General features: G+C 37.8%; 1 protein-coding gene across 1 annotated transcript; it reads right to left on the bottom strand.

Moving 5' to 3' along the window:
* Positions 1-2,880: 2,880 nt before the first annotated feature.
* On the bottom strand, positions 2,881-18,861 carry glud1b (glutamate dehydrogenase 1b). Its single transcript, XM_016551329.1, has 13 exons — positions 18,262-18,861; positions 13,990-14,070; positions 13,773-13,828; positions 13,082-13,145; positions 11,954-12,048; positions 8,834-9,013; positions 6,095-6,232; positions 5,845-5,982; positions 5,673-5,753; positions 5,467-5,590; positions 3,730-3,821; positions 3,388-3,450; positions 2,881-3,011 (listed from the first exon to the last, which is right to left on the bottom strand). Exons 1-13 carry the CDS (start codon positions 18,656-18,658, stop codon positions 2,892-2,894), a joined length of 1,629 nt encoding a protein of 542 aa, XP_016406815.1. The 5' UTR covers positions 18,659-18,861; the 3' UTR covers positions 2,881-2,891.
* Between the last annotated feature and the right edge of the window lie 1,065 nt (positions 18,862-19,926).

The following is a 19,926-nucleotide window of genomic DNA, read 5'->3' as shown; positions in this document are numbered from 1 at the left end:
TAATTTCGGTAATTTAAAGCTTACTTTTCCTAAAACGTACAGGCAAGACCATTAACTTTTATAAATGTTACAGCTGATGTTGCCAAAGAGAAAGTTGGAGCAATAATCGGAGGAGACAAGAAAAAGGCAGGTGCAAAAGACCAGAAAGAGGGTGGAGGTAATATTTTAGTTTCCTTTGATAGGAGACCTTGGAAAGATACTTAACTCTCCCAGTATCATATTCATCCAGTTTGAAACTCTCCGATTAATACATTCTGTCTGCAGGCATTGGCAATGTGTTGAGTGGCGCAATCGGCAAAGCTGCTACAGACACTTCAGCCAAAAGTGCCACTGATCAGGCTATGGACATTGGGAAGAGCCTGTTCAAGTGAGCCTGCATACTTTGAACATGAACTTTCTCACTCATCACTGGGCTCTAACTGGACCCCACAATCCTGCATTTTTTAAACTTTGTATGGCAACACTGAATGTTTCTCCAGAAGCTGTATGTTTTATGTCATCTTGAAACAGGCAATGCCTATATTTCTGTTTTCTGCACCTTTTGAGATTTGTAAATTGAAAAAAAAAAAAAAAAAGTTAATATTTAATATTTACCATTAATATTTAAAGCACACATTCATAAATATGCTGTAGTGAAAGTTAATTATAATTACTAATTACACAAAGTCAATAAAATTGATGCTTAACATGATGGAAATAAAGAACTAAAGAGCTGTTGCTCAGTGGGAGATTGAGTTAGCTTACATGGTGAAGTTATGCGTTTTTGTTGTTGTTGTTGTTGTTTTAATGCTTGAAATGATTTCTGTAAAATTGTCAAACATGATGTCATGTTTTAAGATAAGAAAAACCAGCTAATACTACAAAACATCACAGAATTAATAAAATCCGTTACTAATACTTACTGGTGTTTGTGCTGTTGTTGTCCCACCAAAATGATGTCACTTCCTTGTGGATTTCCTTCAGGAACTGATTTTGGCTAGATAAAAGGGACATTTAAAAAAGAATACTAATAATGATAAAAACCTTATAAATTGACTACATAGCACGTTCAAGTCATGTCAGATAGATCATGATCATGTCACACAAACAGCAACTCAAACAGGGTACTGCGTTTTTTTCTTTGAGCCACAAATTTGTTTAAATTAAATTATTGTTTTCGTTTTCAAAAACAACTAGCTAGGTTGCATGTACAGAATAGTAGTAGTTTACAATTACGAATATATATATATATATATATATATATATATTACATTCAGTAAAAGACAAAAGAAATCTTTTAGAAAATCTGTATTTTCTTGTAAAAATTGTACATCAACTAAAGAGATTTATTCCCAAGAAAACTTTTTTCTTCTGAAAGTTTGGATTTGAGAAAATGTCAAAAAAATAATAAAAAGAAATACCTACACTATTTCTCAGTTGCCTGCTTTCCATGTTATAAGCAAATCATCAAAGACATGGCGAAAACGGCAATAGTCAAAGTATTTACATTATTTAAAATTCACCCTTATTTTCACTCAATTGTTAAATTACCAATATTTTAATTAATTGCCAATCCTAATAATGACATGACAGGAATGGGAAAATGATTTACATAATAGTGTGCTACATGTGGTTTTTTGGTGACACTGAAAAAAAAATTTCAACAGAAAATAAATTATGGTAATTTGTTTTATTCTCAACAAAAAAAGGCAATATAAATTTCCAAAACACAGTTCCAGATATGGGTGCAGATAAGCTTGGTGAACAACTTCCAGCTCTCATTTAAGCCCAAGTGCTCCGGGTCCTCTAGGTTTAACAACTAGCAGATCTCTAAATGTTATGGGGTGTGAACTGCATCAGATACAAAAAAAAATCTGTACCTAAATGTACTGCACACTGTCAGCTAAAACTTCATTACATCTCTAGGTCAAAACATTAAGATGAGCCAAATCATGGCTGGGTTTCCCTATGTGTGATGCACTACATGAACAATATTGACAGAAAATAATTCCTCTGAGTATAAAACTCCTTCTCACAGCAATATAAATTTCCAAAACACAGTTCCAGATATGGGTGCAGATAAGCTTGGTGAACAACTTCCAGCTCTCATTTAAGCCCAAGTGCTCCGGGTCCTCTAGGTTTAACAACTAGCAGATCTCTAAATGTTATGGGGTGTGAACTGCATCAGATACAAAAAAAAATCTGTACCTAAATGTACTGCACACTGTCAGCTAGAACTTCATTACATCTCTAGGTCAAAACATTAAGATGAGGCAAATCATGGCTGGGTTTCCCTATGTGTGATGCACTACATGAACAATATTGACAGAAAATAATTCTTCTGAGTATAAAACTCCTTCTCACAGGTGTAAGGCATCTTTAACGCTCTTCATTACTGTAGCAATAACCATGTTTAAATGGTTTGCAAGAACGAACAATATGAATAAAGTAAATAAAACCTACCAGGACAAAAACGCACCAAGTTGAATAAAGAGGCGAGAGGAAGCCAGGGCCAACATGACAAATTAACGGACATTTAAAACAGTGCGCTACAGCTGCATTTGAAGAGGACCACATTAGTTTACCACAGATTAATACAAAAACCAGGGACAAAATAAACAAGTTACAACTAGACACACTTGAGAAACCTGATTATTGGTGCCAGTTTGTTTTGAGACCACATCACATAGAGTGATATAGTGAAAACAGCAGCCTCAGAACAGAATAAACTGCTTTAGAGTTCTCAAACTCATGAGGACGGAGCTTCTGGGATATGACAGCATGAGGGTGTTATAATAGAGGAAGTGGGGTTAGGCTGATGCAAACTCTGATATGTTAAAAAGGTTGTAGAGAGGGATCGAGAGGTTGATGGACGGTTTTGTCTTCTTTTTGCAAAGGGAATTTTGGGTCATTTATGTAAAGGTCAGGCCAGCCTCATTGTACACCTTGAAGACCTTCTCGATGGCGTTGACGTAAGCTGCCGTCCTCAAATCCAAGCCAAGGTTGTACTTGTTTGCCGTGCGCATAATTTGCTGCAAAGAAAAAATATTACTACATGAATACAGGTTTGACTACATTGAAGCTCATTTACAAAGCATGGAGGAAAAAACAGAAAGAGCGTCAATAAATAATAACGACATCTGTGCAATGGGCGAGGTGGTTTTCTTTACACAACAATCATACCACACTAGACTAAAATCTGCCTGAAGCGAGGGCTGAATGTTGTGGACGAGTTAAAATGATCTTTCAACTGTTTCATGACAGTATAACGCTGTTATATAGCAGCTGAGGTGGAGTCAAGGGCGGTTCCTGCTCTACCTGGTGTTGTTTTACAGACAGTATGACTGAATGCTCTATGTGTGTCAGCTTCAGTATGCACAACTTTTCAGTAACAATAAAAGAACTTACCCTGGCTGACCTCTCCATGGTGTAGGCAAGACCAGAGTGTACAATGTCCTTCTCAGAGGCACCCTGTATGACAAACACATCACATCACATCAATGCACAAACATCACATGAGGGTTAAAACTGCTGATCTAGGAGAGAACTCCTAAGCTTTGTTCACATTGCACAAAAATCCAATTTGTTTTCAAATTCAATCTTTAGGACAGACTGACTGCACTGTCATTCTGTAACCTAATAAATGTAAGAATAAATAAAATAAAAGAATAAATAAATATACATACAATAATTCAAAAACACACACATAAGCATACAAGGCAAAGAAGGTAAAACATTATGGACACTTACAGCTACACGAGCCTGGAAATCAGCAGTGGGGACAATTGGGATTGGGCCACCCTGCTTTCCAAACTTCCTTTCAAGACTCTCTTGCACAGACACTGGACAAAAGAAAAGATAAAAATTCATTATTCAAATTCCCTCTGTTTCAGCAAAGGTTGTAAGAGTGATGTTTGATCAAATGCACATGCTGTTTCTGAGCACAACTTAAGGGTGCAAATAGTCATTCATTTACAAAGCACACTTTTGAAAAATGTTTTAGATATTAATTACGGTATCTTAAAACTGAATTTTGCGCTACACTGATTGGTGTTAAAAGGGACCACACCACACCACACCAACATCACATGAGGGTTAAAACTGCTGATCTAGGAGAGAACTCCTAAGCTTTGTTCACATTGCACAAAAATCCAATTTGTTTTCAAATTCAATCTTTAGGACAGACTGACTGCACTGTCATTCTGTAACCGATGAAATCTAGTCAATATCTGGTATATCAACATCAGTTACCAAAGTAATAACTTAAGCTCAGCATGTGTTTGTTTTTTTTGCTTTGCTGACTACAGTCACTAAATGGTTATGCCAAAAAAATAAAAACTACACTCAAAAAATTACAATAAACTAAATAAATAAAATACATTAAATAAATAGACATATAAAAAAAGAGTCTGAAAAAAATCTGATTTCATCAGTGTAGTCAACATCTGGTATATCAACTTTAGCTAACACTGAAACTTGCGCTCAGTATGATGACTGAAAACCCAAATGTATTTATAGATGTGGGGATTGTTTTGCTCCTCAGACTATGATTCACTAAATTTAGTTTTACAAAAAATAAATAAATAAAATAAAATAAAACATTAATATAATATAGGAATCATTTATGGATAAATATACATATAAACCGCTGTGCCGTGCTGCTCATATTTAATTATCACACAGTAAAAATGCCCCTCCCCGCGCCCAAATGGGTTGCCTGTGGATGAGAATCCAAAACAAGGACTGGTGGGAGGTTGTCCTGCTACACTTCACAGTTGCCGAGTGAAAGGAGAGTTTTATAATGACAGGACACGCATTTATACAACACATTTTTCAAAAGGAAGAACTGCTCGTTCTGCACGTCATACGTCATTACTCTATTTCTGCGTCACTGCACATGCGCAGTCCTTTCAGTTTCGGGGTTCAATCCGATCGAGTGTTTACATGCACTCTCAATCGTATTAGAAAAGGAATAAACCATTTTTCCAAATTTCATTCCGATCGAGCTCAATAGGATCAATTAAGGTGTTTACATAAAGGTTTTTCAGTCCGATTGAGCCGTCAGTCCGATTACAAATGGATTATTTGGTTGCATGTAAACGTAGCCACTGTTAGCAGTCGACTTCTGTCACACCGACACATCTCTTCAATACTCTGGCTTCCATCTCATTTAATTACTGCAACTGACATTAACGGATAATTTCTTGAAGGGCTAGCAGGCTTTGACATCTGGATGTCAATTAAATTGGTATAACCAAGGACAGAGAGACGAAGAGAAGCTAAGCCATGTGACCCAGTACATATAGCACACAATAGCAGGGGTGGTTCAAACTCTCCTGTAAGAAACATGGCCCTGCTGATCACAGCTCTGCATCAGGCCTGCCTGCATGCTAACAATAAGTGCCAAAAGGGAGGGAGTGTTGCAAGGAAAGGGAATCAAGAAAAACGAGACCATGGAGCGTGTGACAGAGAACAACAAACACATACTCAGCAGGTGGTAGTTGGAGTCCCTCTCATACTTGAAGGTCAGACGACCGTAGCTGACGTGGTTCAGGTTCTTCAGCCACTCAAAGTAGGAGACTGTGACACCTCCAGCGTTCAGGTACATGTCCTGCACATCAAGATATAAATCATTATTCCTGTTTCTATTTTCCTGCAGCACGACAGAGTTTGAGAGAATGTTGTTCTCTTACTGGAATGACCATGATGTTCCTCTCTATGAAGATCTTGTCAGCATCTGGTGTAGTGGGACCATTAGCACCTTCAGCAATAATCTGAAGCAATAAAAAAAAAAGATACGTTCAGCATTGGTGAAGAACATTTAAGCATAGCAAACACATCTGGATGATGCTGTTGGTGTCAGACCTTAGCTTTGATATTGTGAGCATTCTTCCTGGTCAGCTGTTTCTCTCCAGCTGCAGGGATGAGGATATCGCACTCAGCTTCCAGAATGTTTCCCTCATATGGCTGAGAGTTGGGGAAGCCCACAATAGTACCATGTTGCTGAAGAGAAAGCAGAAACATATTCAAAAAACAGTTTAAGTACAGAAAAAGGGGCAAATTCTCACCAGAGATTCAGAAAAGCAATTGTACTGTAAATGGACCCTTAACTGACCAATTTGTAGTCCTCCAGCTCTTTGGGGTCCATGCCGTTGGGGTTCCAGATGCTGCCATCGATTTCAGCAATTCCCACACACTTGGCACCATAACGGTGGAGGTAACGCATGGAATGCAGACCCACATTACCGAAACCCTGCATGACATGATAGGAAACTAGGATAAATTGTGGTAAAAACATAATCCTGTTTTGCTTGGAAATGGCGCCCCCGTGTGGTTTTGATTTAGAATAGACTAGCTATCAACGGTTCTCAAGCAGGCCTCAAACTTCCAAGAGCCCTTAAGATGACTAAAAGGTATTAAAATTAACAAATGATTATTAATTTGTTAAAATAATCAAATTCTAATCCAAATCAAAAAGCTAAAAAAAACATGCAAAACTATTATGTAAACTAAGCAATTCTTATATAATATTACAATTAAAAAATTATAATTACAAATATTTACTTCCCCCTCTTAAATAACTGTTGCTTTTAACTGAAGAACATACAGTTCTTAAAGCTTCATAAGTCACAAAAAGAATCATGATTAATTAATTTGATATCAATACTCCTAGTTTCTATTAACAAAAGAGGTTTGAAAACAAGCAGCTTTGTCATAATTATAAGAGAATTACTGGAAATAGCTTATACTGAGAAGCCTATTCACCTCATCAAAGGTATTTCTGGCAAGATGTCATGTGCATGTCAAAACTCCTCTCCTCTTCTGAGGCTTTGTTTGAAACTAATGACTATGCTATCTCTTCTCTGTGCGGCTCTAAATCCATAACACGTGCCAACATCTTCTCTTGTCTCTTCACTACACATGGCACTAAATCTTTAGAAAGAGAATGTAATTGGTGAGGCAGTAATCCCAGAGCAACAGTCGATGAGAATCCATTCCCTCTGTAGTCTGGGCTGCACTGATTGAATTGAGTTTCGACCACACTGTGATTAAGACTGAAATTCATTATTAGAACCCAAAGACAAAACAACTAAATCTTAATCCTAGAGAATAAACCTGCAAGTTCATGGGAAAGTCAACAGATTTCACAGCTGTAAAGAAAAGCCGTTGTCTGTGGTATTTGCAGTGGGATTCTTACAGCACGTGATTTCAAGGAACTGAGATGTACTAGATGCTGACATATGGTTAACTCTTCCTTTTTTTTGTGTCAGCAAAAAAATATTTAGTCCGCATATTATACCGTCACTTGGTTATTTCGGCCCAAAATGAAAATTCTGTAATCATTTACTCACCCTCATTTAGTTACAAACAAAAGTTTTGACTATGCTTCTTTTCATAAAATGAAAACATATTCTGATCAGTGGCAGACATGTTTCAACAAAGTAGTCCATATGACTTTAAAAAGTCTTCTGAAGTCATACAATAGCCTTTTGCTTTTATTTTTAGCACAACAATTCCTGGTCACTGTATGATAAAGAGCAGCATGAACATTCTGCTAAACATTTCTATTTGACTTATGGTGCTTTTCCACTGCATGGTACGGCTCGGCTCAGTTTGCGTTTCCACTGCAGTTTAGTACCGCTTTAGAGTGGGCAGGGTTATATACATGTCGCTATGGTTGCGCCGCCTCTACTGCCGCGACTTCCTGAAAAACGTTTTCATTCTGCGTCATCCCATCAAGCTCTTACTGAATCCGCTCCTCAGCTATCAACGTGAGGAATGTCTGTACTTCCTCAACAGACCACGAAACAGCCATTATTTTGTTGTTTAAAGGGGTGGTTCACTGTTTTTTTTCTAGGCTTGATTGTCTTTATGGGGTGCAGTCTAACATGTGTTAATGCTTCGATTAAAAAAAAAAACCGCATTATTTTTTCACATAATTTACCTTTATTCCAAACCACTCTGTCCCTTCTCTGAGAAACTCGCTGATCATTTCCTGCTTTTATGAAGCCCCGCCCTCAGAAATAGAAACAGTTTTTGATTGAAAACAATCAAAATGTGTTGTGATTGGCTAAACCGCCTCTAGTGCGCGTCTAAACGTCCCGCCCCTCATCTCAGCGGATTCATATATGAATAGATTTTTATGTGCACCTCTAGTTTTCTCTTCCTCTTCTCTAAAGCAGCGCAGCATGGCCTCGCCCCCTTTTCCTGAGGGCGGGGTTTATCTGGGTTTGTTATATCACGAACCTGGGAAGTAACTTGTTGTAGTCCCTACCAGCCGTTTTTGTAGGCATTAAACTGCCAGAATTTTAAAAGACGATATCTCTGTTTGCACTGAACTTTCAGCTTCGTAACTTTGCAGACATTGTTTATGCTCAAACAGCAACATTACACACTAACTTAAAAAAGTGAAATCGCAATCAACCACCCCTTTAAAAAAAGGTGCGCTCGTTCGAATCTGTTGCGTTTGTTCAAAAAAAGTTACGTTCGATCCTCGCTGGATGTGCTGATTTAAATCTAGCGGGTCTAGTGTCTTGTGACGCAAGTTCAATGACGCAGGTAGTGGCGTTTCTCTCCAGCAAATCAGTGATCAGCAGGGTTTACACGTCACATTTTGGTAACAGTACGGCTCGCTTGGAACCTCAACTGAAATGGTAATGAAAAAAGTACCAGGTACTGGAAAACCCCCCAAAAGCGAGCCGTACCGTGCCGTACCATGCAGTGGAAAAGCGCCATTACTTCACTCTACCAGTGAAGTTTTATTGTATAGAAAGACTAAGGACCAATCATTCAAATATAGTAAAGAAAACTAGTTAAAGTGAAGTTAAAAACCTCTTCAAATTGTCTTTTATACCTGAATAATAAAGGTTTTGTCAGCAAATCCAGGGGTCAGGCCTAGTTTGCTCATGTAGGAGGCTTCATTGATGAAATTCTCAATGCCATGGAAGACTCCACGACCAGTGGCTGAGATTCTGCCATGGATACCACCCTGGCTAATGGGTTTACCTGTCACACAGGCATGGGCATTGATATCCTACAGAAAGAAAGAGAGAGAGACACACAAACAAAACAGAAAAAATGGGCCAATTAGTGTATTATACTTTCTATCGCAGTAACACACAAATTTCAAAAACACAACAGGGTTATTATAGTTAACTACTGTAAAACTAAAACTATAAAAAAACATTTTTGTCACTTGACATTAAATAAAAAACAAAAAAACAACAACACTTATTTCAGCTAGTCACCATGGCAACATTTCATTTAGGCTAACTTGATGTACTAAAACTAAAACTGAAATAAAAATGAAAAACTATAGGCATATTATAGATGTCAAAAATGACAAAAACAACAAAATTACTAAAACTACAACTATAAGGAAAATAAAAACAGAATATATGAAAATGAAAACAAATCAAAATATTCATAAAAACTATAATATATGATACTAAAATGACACTGGAACATTAGTAGTATTTACAAAATATTATACTGATTCTGTTTCTAATTTTACTATACAATACTAACTTTTCGGTAACATTTAATTACAATTTTTAATGTAATTACCTGTTAAGAATGTGTATCTTTAAGGTCCACGTTAATGTGGAACCATTAATGAAACTGAATGTCATGAAAAACTTTCAGTTCCAGTATTTTTTTTTTAATGAAACCTGTTCTGAATAAAAACCAGTGCTTGGTTCTCAACTCAACACTTCAGCCAACACTGGTAGTCTGTTTCTCATCCAAAAACACAAGCACCAGTCAGGGCTGTTCAGAGGGTAGGAAGAGGACAACATGTGATACACTAACAACCAGAGCTCTTGGATTGGTGTGAAGGGGTCTTGTGCTGTCGTTAGGGTACGTGAGAGGGGTCACTCTCTAAGCGCATCTTACAAGCTTCCCCAAGGGCAGCTACTGTAGCCCTATTTATGTCACTGAATGAGAAAACGGCATCGAGACAGGAGACCTGTGCTCTCCTCACAGATGACGCACAACAGTGGCCAGGGCAGAGGTTATTGCAGGGGACGGACAACATCTCAATAACATACTGTATGTATTACAGCAGACTAATTAACCTCCGAACAAGCATACAGTCATTTTAAAAAACGTATGCCATCAAATCACATCATATGCAACATAATAATCTGCTGGGCTGAGAAGAGAAATCAAAGTATCTCATTACTGCTGGACGTTTAAATCAAGATGATTTGCATGTCTGATAAGTCTAAGCTTATGCAACGTTTCCCTCGACTGCCGCTGTGCACATGCGAATCTGCTGAGACTGCAGTATTAGTGAAGAGTGATTATTGCCCTTTATAAACTCAACCGCATGATCAACCACTGATATCATCAATCATTTACTGTTCCCTTGTAGAACAGTGACAGAGTTTCCCTTGTGTCTCAAACACACCAGCTTTGGGACAAGCAACATTTTTAATTTGTCAGTGACAGTTGATACTGGATTTTTCATGCTCATTTCCCCAATGTTTACATTTAGATCGATGTTGATATAGTTAACTAAAACTAAAACTATTAACAATATTTTTTGTTAAAATTGAAATGAAATAAAATATAAATATAAGATGAAAAACTTTAAGTATTAAAATTACTACAATTATAAAGGGAATAAATATAAATTAAAGCTAAAGAGAAAACAAAAAATACTATAAAATATAAATATTTTAATGGTAAAAAAATACCTTTAGATAAGTACATCTTTAAACATGCTTAACACTTTAAATGTAATCTTCAGCAAATCTCAAAATGAATATGCATTTTTCATACTGTACATTGATGACTAAATTCATTTGTACTGGTAGCATTAAGAAAACGTAGTTTTTAGTGTTTTATTTTACATTTATTCAGACAAAGTATTATAGAAATGTAACATCTTCCATGTTAACACCCATATTGTGAAATAATTATTAATCATAATTTTAATAACAGATTTTATTAAGCTACATATGCATGGGACATATGCTTAAAATACATATGCATGGGACATTTTACATGCCAGAACTAAATGAGAGTTAAGGTCTGTTTTATAAGGGTCTCAAATATTTGTCTGTGCTTGTAGCACATCTCTTAAGGCTACAGAAAAGGTAATGTTACATAAAAGGTTGCATTCTGAGGTCAAGTTGTTTCCAGGGTGACAGTGTGCTTGGATGTGACTGGACTCTTGCCTTCTCCCCATTCTGACTTTGCAAAACTCTATTGTCCAAAGGATCTTTTCAGAATTAGTAAAGCTGGATATTGTTTAACACAGTCATTATTACCCTCCCATATAAAAGTAGAAAAAAGATTAAAACATGACCATTCTTTTGTTGCCATGGTGATAGTGCTAGTACTGTATTAGATGATTTAACTATGGTAAGAGCCCTCTAGTAGAAATAACCCTGACCACAAGCACCACAGCAAACACACTAAAATAAAATCTGTATGATTTGGCTTTAGGAATCTTCATACTCCAATGACCCAGCTTTGTTCTCTCTCTGTGTTAGCTGAAGCTGTCATCCAAAATCATATCACAAAAAGGAAAAACACTCTAAAATATGTACATATATAATAAGAAAGCAAACTGGTTGCTATTGTCCGTGTAAATAAAGCTATGCCTTATCCATTTATTAGGGCACAAAGGTAAACATTACAAAGTCTGTTGTATAGATAGCATAACACTATCAGAGATGGACAAACAAAGGGTGTAAGGTTGCTGATAAAGATGATGATGAAAGTGTTACTTCTTACAGAAGACTTTAATCGCTGTGAACTATTGTTTTTGTAACATTAATTGCTCAGATATCCTTAATGGTATATGCTTTTTAACCTTTCAATTTGGTTAAGAGGCTAGGCATATTAATCTACAAGTGATAAAAGGGAAAAACCTCAATGGGAGTTTTATTGGCATAGTTAATAATTTAATTATGCATGTAATAATTAATCATTTAAGTGTTATAAGAGATGGACGGTTGCTTACGGTGTGGGCAATAGTGTTAGCATAGGTGTCAGCGATCCAGGACATTTCCCTCTCACCGGTGCTCATATCAGGGGCGGGTACATCAATGCCAGGTCCTGAATGCAAAAGAACAAGGGAGGGAGAGAAGAAAGAGATATTTTTACAACTCGTCAGCATTAATTGTGTCATGAAAGCAGACGGTGGTCATGTGTCCAGGCACAGGGACCACTCAGGTTTCGTATCAGTTATTATGAACTATGGTAATTGTACTTATGAATGCTTGATTGCACATCTCAGGGAAAAGTATTTTAAGAGGCAATGCAACAAATGATCCGAGTAGGCAGCTTGTGTTGTTTTAATGGAGAGCTGGAGTTTCAGTGCCCACTCTGACGCTGTGAGAGTGCACTGCCCTTCCCCCCATACCAGTACCAGCTGCTTTGGCGAGGAAAACAGGAAGGCATCCAGATAAACAACCATGCAGACAGCCTTGCACCCTGAATACATTTCCAAAAACAGCTCCAAAGGGGGCAGGGAAGCAAACAGCGGGACTTTTTTATCATTTAAAAAAGTCCCCTATTTTTTATAGCACCAAGGTGCTGAAGCTCTTCCGGGTTAAAAGAGCAAGGAAGCAAAGTTTATAATTCCCTGAGGATTTCCTGATGTCTCCAGAATTGTTGCAAAGCAGTGATATTACAAAAAGTATCTTGTTTTTAAAAGAAGTCTCTTATGCTCACCAAGGCTGCATTTATCTGATCAAAAATGCAGTAGAGATACATGAAACACATGTGAAATCATTGTAATATGCTGATTTGGTGCATATTTATTTTTATCAATGTTGAAAACTGTTGTGCTCCTTAATATTTTTGTGGAAACAGTGATATCAGGATTCTTTGATGAATATAAAGTTTAAAAAATAGCATTTATTTGAATTTTTTTTTTTTATAATATATGTAATGTAATATATAATGTCATAATTGTCACTTTTGATCAATTAAATTTGTCCCTGCTGGGGAAAAAAAATCTTACTAACCCAAACGTTAGGACTGAACTATATATTGTTTTATATTTTCCAGAATGCCTTAATGTAGGGGTCATGTGTGGTATTCAAAACAGTGGAGTCAAAAAGCACAAATGAATCAATAAACTCACCAATGAATCCCTTTTTGGCCAGCTCAATGGTGAATCTTCTTGTGATTTTCTCCAATTCATTATCCTGAACAGCACAAAAAAATAAAATAAAAACGTAAATAAAAACATCCTCAAATTATATTTTTGTCTCTGATAACTTACGACAACCATAAAAAAAAAAATCAGAAAGGACTCAGACCCTACAAATATTAAACAGAACAACAGGGAAGATCTACTGCTACACATTGAAACTTTATATTGTGGACTCTTTATTCAGAACTTCCTGACATCCACCCTGTTGAAAAAAACAGCATATGCTGGTTAAGAATGTTTTGAAGCATGGCAGCTGGTTTGAGCTGGTTTAAGCTGGTCCTGAGCTGGTAATAAGCGGGTTATGAGCTGGTCCTGAGCAGGAGCTAGTTGCTTAGGACCAGCTTAAACCAGCTCATAACCAGCTCAGGACCAGCTTAAACCAGCTCAAACCAGCTGCTGTGCTTCAAAACATACCTAACCAGCATATGCTGTTTTTTTTTTTCAACAGGGCAATCAGGGAGCAATGCCCATTTTAAAGAGAAAGGAGGACTGATGGCATGAAATGCATTTCCACTTCATTGAGCCCAAGAAAAAGGCAAACAAAGCCCACAGACATGATAAAGAGTTATTTCAGGAGTCTGTGTGCTCTTGAGTCTATACATGCGTGTTTGGTACTTACAGAGTAATTCCTGGGGTTGATTTTCACTCCAGCTTTAGCTCCACCAAATGGCACATCTAGAAGAAGATAAATTATGTGTAATCTATGATGATGAAGGATTTTCTGAAATCTAATATAACTCAATGATTTGTGTGTAAGAGTGATCTAATGCACAATCCAGCAATATATCAGTTGTAGAATTCACCCCAATTCTACTGGGGGGAAAAACAAAGCTTACCCACAACAGCACATTTGTATGTCATCAGGGAGGCCAAAGCTTTAACCTCATCCACGGATACATCCATGCTGTATCGGATACCTGAAAAGGAAAAGCAAAAGGGCCCATTACAAGGAGTCAACTGGTTACCAAAACCTCAGCAGATCTTTTTTCTACCCACTAATAAGGATCAGACTCTGTAAAACACCAAGAACACACACAATGGGCTTAAACAAACAGACTCTCTGAAGCTATACAGACCAGTTTTTTTTCTTTAGCTGTGTCTTCATGCTGAATTGAATGAGGATAAACAGGACAGAATACGAAAACTACACTGCATAATTGAAGACTAGATCAAGTTCTAACATTGCACTTTAGTAATAAACCAAGACCACTTTGAGACTTTTAAGTTGTTGTTTTTTTGTGCAAACACCAAGAACACACACAAATGGGCTTAAACAAACAGACTCTCTGAAGCTATGCAGACCAGTTTTTTTTTTCTTTAGCTGTGTCTTCATGCTGAATTGAATGAGGATAAACAGGACAGAATACAAAAACAACACTGCATAATTGAAGACTAGATCAAGTTCTAACATTGCACTTTAGTAATAAACCAAGACTTTTAAGTTTTTTTTTTGTTTTTTTGTGCCAGTTCATGTTCAAAGGACACAGGTCACCTTTTCCAGCTATGCAGCTAAAATTGCAGCTCAACTTGTGTGCTCTGGTCACGCTCCATCAGGACAGGTGCTACCATCACTCCCTTCTAGAGAAGCTGGTGCCAAATGTTGGTTTCCTAAAGCAAGCCACAGAATGGATGTGACCTCAAACGGCACAGAGACTGTCTCTAATAAAGCATACTGTATGCTACACAAACCTTGAGCACTCAATGATTTTTTCAAACAAACTATGTGTCCTATTATGTAACAGTGAATAAATATCTTTGCGAAAATAGTTTCACAGTAACTATATAAAGTTTTCATGTAGTTTTAATTAACATTTATCTGTGTAATCAAAAGGACGCATTTAATAATGTACATCACACACTGTTGGACCAATGGATTTCCATTTTACATACATTATGTAAAATAAAATAAAATAACAATATAAAAAAGCAAGGTTTCCCCACACTATTGGGCCAATAAATTTATATTTATTCTTGATTTGTGGATAAGGATTGCATGAATATTCTCTGTAAAATTTTGACTTTAAAGGCTTTATAATATAATATAATATAATTATTATTTTATTATTTTCCACAAGATAAATTAAAAAAATAAAATAAATGGAAAGTACATAATGTTCTGTCTGACCTTGAGAGAGGAGAGGGAAAGGTAATGGGGGAGTCCTGTGTATTTGGGAGTATGTGTGTGTGTTTGGGCCGGAGGCTGCAATGACTCAGCTCCTCTGCCTGGCTGCATCATCAATCTTGCCTGACTGTGTGAACGAGTGTGTCTGTCTCTGACACATACTGCCACACAGCCTGGCAGACACATCAATCCCTTTTACAATAAACATAAATAGTGCAAAAGCAGTAGAAATTAGACTGGGAATAATCTGTGATATTTAATGACTGCATTAGTTCACAATGCTTCTGTAAATGCAAATGAGAATGTCCAAATCCAAATGAGTGAAATTATGTGCTCTAATGTTTAATCATACTTAATATTCATAATACAAGTGAGAAAGCTGCCAACATACAGGCCAATACGGAACTAAACCACTGAACATGATGTCTTTTTATTGCTGAAAAACCAATAAGAAAATCAGCCCCTCTAGGCGTCATTTTGTCTGTGTTTAAAAGCTCACCAGCTGAACAGATGTGCTTTTTCCGCTATAGCTGAAATGGTCTTCATTTATACACACAGAGAGGAGGGGAAAACGATGCGAGAGAGATGGTGGGGGCTCTTGAGTGGAGGAATGACTCAGCATAGATCACCTACTGTATCCAAAGGACGAAGAAAAAAAACACGCACAGGAAACCTTTCCAGCATCTCCTTCAACTCCACCTAGCGAGCCAAATGTGCTTGATCATAACCAGGATGTGCACTTCCTGCACAAATTTTTCCATTAGTCTCGCACATAAAGGATATGCAGCCAAACATTTCTGCTGATCCAGTGATTCAGACATTCACGTGCACGCCTTTGGCTAACAGATGATGAAATGCACTGAGCCATTAGCTGACAGTGTGTGATGACTGAATTGCTCTTGTACTTTGTAATGTGTACCTAATCTGGTCTATTACACATAGATAATGTCAATCACAGCACTTTTGTCAGTGGTAGTCTTTGAGCCATGGAGAATAAGTGTCTGCGTCGCATGAATGATTAAAGGGGCTGCGATTAATATCGGCAGTTTTGCTAACTTCTGACAAATTTTAACTACATGCCACCTAAACATGCAAAATGATTCACGAGCAGTGAGTGTATCTGATTGGCTGGTTTTCTGATTCATCGTGATTTACCCAAGGTGGTCTGTTTTGTGTCTGCTAATCTTAAAAAACTTTTTGTTTTTTGTGCATGATATTTAAAAAGTATGCACACTTGGAATTTCATCAATTTAAGAAATTTGCTAACCAGCATTGGTTTGTGATGAGAAAATAATTTGTTAAAATTAGATGCTTATTAGCACTGGTCTTATCAGAATCACATTGATGGTGTTCATTAAAGTCGTGATGAAACAGAAATACCGACAGATATAATGTATTGTGTTATGGACAAAGATAAAATGTAGGGTAAGGATTTTATGCAAGGATTTTGAAATGTGGGCGTTGGATTTAAATATGGAGGCAGATGATCATGACCTTGGAGGGGTGGTAAGTAAAACACGTGCAAGCATGAATTGTTCACAATAACATCAAAAACATGCATTTACTAACTAACTACACGAGGGTGAGTAAATGATGACAGAATTTTCATTTTTGGATGGACTATACCTTTAACTTATAAGATAAGGTGGAGCATTGACATAAGAACAAATACACACTGGTGAGTCTCCAAATGCTGTGTGTAAATGTGAGCAGAGTGGTCCTGTCACACAGATGATGAACCAGAGCGCCTGAGCCCCACCCCCATATCCACCCTTACAACTCTCTCTCACGATACGTCACCCCACAAATCACCCACAATGCAGTGCCATGATGACACCCCCCTCCCACTCTTTGCAGCCTCAATCTCTTGATGACCACTGCTTCTTAACATCTGCTGTGAAGAATGAATGTGATTCTGTGGGCCTCACATGATTTACAACAAGACAATGTGCCTTGGTATGGCGTAAACCCCTTTCATTGGAGTATATGCATGTTGTTGAAAAAAGTAAACATGTATGGATATTTTCCCATTCTCATCACATCTCTTCCTTATCAGATAGCACCCAGGCAAATGTTTATTAACCTTCCGAACCTAACTGAATGATGTGAATGATTCTTTGTGTATTGAAAACACACAGTTGACTTGAGACAACTTGTTGCCCTTGTTTGGCATACAATCAGCTGCAAGTTAGTATAAACAGTTGAAACTGGGATGTTCACATTAATGACTAAACATGTCAAGCAGGAAGCATATTCTGAGGTCAAAAACCAGAGTTATCCAAAAACAAATGTAACAAACCAAGGCACAAGACAAGACAGTAATCTATTATTATTGTATAGTAAAATGTTAACGTTTGGTGTAATTGTAATTATAATAATATATTGTTTAAGTTTATTAAGAAAAATCACAAGCAAGAGTGGTCTTGTCCTGAATATCAGTCTGTGATTCAGCTATAGAGGTCTTCTGCAAAAATCTTATAAAGTTGTGGAATAATTTATTTCATTAAAAAAAATCGAATTATTGTTGTTTTGGATTGTGCTCTACGGATATTGAAGCAGTTCATTTGACAAAATAATTTACTTACATTGCAGACTAACTGTTATTTTCATCTGACTAAAGCCAAGTTAAAAACTAAAGTTGTAACTGCAGAAGATTCAGTGCAAAAGTGTCAGGCTTCTTTCCCCAGGTAATACATACACCTGTGCAGGTGCAAGGTGTGTCAAAATGATTAATTATTGACAGGGCAGGACTTGTCAAATCTATCCAAATACCACATTTAAAGCCGTACAAACATTAATAAATAAATAATAATTAATAAAAGACAACGCATATAGGTTTGCAAGTCATTATGTCAACAACTGTCAGCATGAATGTACTTGCAATGAAAACCGAAACTGCTGTGAAACCTCTTGTTGAGCAAAACACACGTAAACGGATCTGTTGTGCCTTATTACTGCACGACATAAAAACAATAATATCTCTTACCTCCTTTGCAGGGAGTTCTGTGCTGACTGTGTTGTGCCCGGTAACCTTCGATAACCTCCCATTCTCCGTTGTCTCTCTTGATGGGGAAGGACACGCTCAGGACGTGGTTGCAGGGCTTGATGATCTTGAGGATCCCCCGCACACGGTGTCTCTTCTGCTCCGGCGTTTCCCGGGTCTTCAGGTCCTCCACCAGCTTGTTTTCGACAATAGCAGCGCCACGATCGAAGAAGCCCTCCACCATCCTGAAGAAGTTCGGGTCATCTTCCTTGTCAGCGGCATCGCTGTAGTGACGCACCCTCAGCAAAGATGAGGAAGCCGGCAGAGCGGACTCGACGCATCCCGAGGCCAGAGCGTTCCCCGCTCCGCGAGTCAGCAGCTCCCCAAAATACCGGTACATGTCGATAAGGGGCTTTGAAAGTTACGGTACAACGGAGAAAGAAGAAATGAAAGGGCGATGATTTATCGACGAGGTGGAAAAGGAAAACGAAATGGGGGGTAAATAAACGAGAAGACGGAAGCTCCCGAGCCTGCCTCGCTCAGTGTCAGAGTGACAGCGCTCATGCCGTCTCGCGCTTTAAAAGGCAGCGGCGCGTTTGGAGGAGTCGCGCGAGCAGACGGAAGGTCTCTGCGTGTCAGGAGGGCGGAGGAAACGCAAGCGCTACTTTTGAATCTCTTATGCTTTTCAGCTGTATTTTAATAGAAACAGATTATTTATTTTATAATACTATTATAATTATTGGTATAATTCAAGCTCACTTATAGCATTAAAACATAACTTAAAAATACGTATGTTTTCAGTGTTTTGTTAAGAAAATAATTGCTGCCAGACGCTGGCGTGGCGGAGCGAACGAGGCTTGAGAGAAGTGTGATTGAGGACGCGGGCGCAGCCAGCCTACGTGTTGCCAGATTCAGCTATTATAAGCATGTTTGGTCTTGTCTTTTCCACTTAATTTGACGGTTTAGAAAGTTAACAAGTGGGAAGTTGTAGTTTAGGGTTAGCGATATATTTATATTATCTTATTTGCAAAAGATTTGAAATACATTTGTTGTGTTTTTTTTATTTTTACGGTTTTTATTTGTTTTCATAGCAATATCTGGCAACACTAATCGCCTGCACTTAAACTGACAGTAATCAAAAAAGCCCACGGACAGGTTATTGCTGACAGGATACCACATTTGTTAAAGGGGTGATATGATGCGATTTCAAGTTTTCCTTTCTCTTTGGAGTGTTACAAGCTGATTGTGCATAGATAAGATCCCTGAAGTTGCAAAGACTAAAGTCTCAAAACCAAAGAGATATTCTTTAAAGTTAAGACTCTGCCACGCCCCCCTAAAACGGCTCGTTCTAACACGCCCCCACATATCTACCTCACTATGTGGAAATATTTGCATAATGCCGCCCAAATGTGCACGCAAAGAAAGAAGGCGTGGTTTCAGTAACCACAGTTGTGGCGCTTTTCCACTGCATGGTACGACTTGGCTCGGTACAGCTCAGTACGGCACGGCACGGCTCGGTTTGGCTCGGTTTGCGTTTCCACTGCAGTTTAGTACCGCTTTAGAGTGGGTGGGATTATTCACATGTCGTTATAGTTGCGCCGCCTCTACTGCCGCGACTCCTGAAAAACTTTTTCATTCTGCGTCGCCCCATCAAGCTCTCGCTGGATC

Source organism: Sinocyclocheilus rhinocerous, unplaced genomic scaffold (assembly GCF_001515625.1).
Source record: "Sinocyclocheilus rhinocerous isolate Xijiao unplaced genomic scaffold, SAMN03320098_v1.1 scaffold251, whole genome shotgun sequence".
In the NCBI taxonomy this organism is placed as follows: Eukaryota; Metazoa; Chordata; class Actinopteri; order Cypriniformes; family Cyprinidae; genus Sinocyclocheilus; species Sinocyclocheilus rhinocerous.
The sequence above is the reverse complement of the archived record's forward strand: the minus strand, read 5'-3'. Positions and strand labels throughout refer to the sequence as shown.

Excerpts from the sequence above, each read along its gene's own strand:
- glud1b (XM_016551329.1), bottom strand. The coding sequence starts at position 18,658 with ATGTACCGGTATTTTGGGGAGCTGCTGACTCGCGGAGCGGGGAACGCT. Across the intron at positions 9,014-11,953 it reads CTAACACTATTGCCCACACC|GATATCAATGCCCATGCCTG; the intron begins GTAAGCAACCGT and ends TTCTTTCTGTAG. Across the intron at positions 5,983-6,094 it reads AGCTGGAGGACTACAAATTG|CAACATGGTACTATTGTGGG; the intron begins GTCAGTTAAGGG and ends CTTTCTCTTCAG.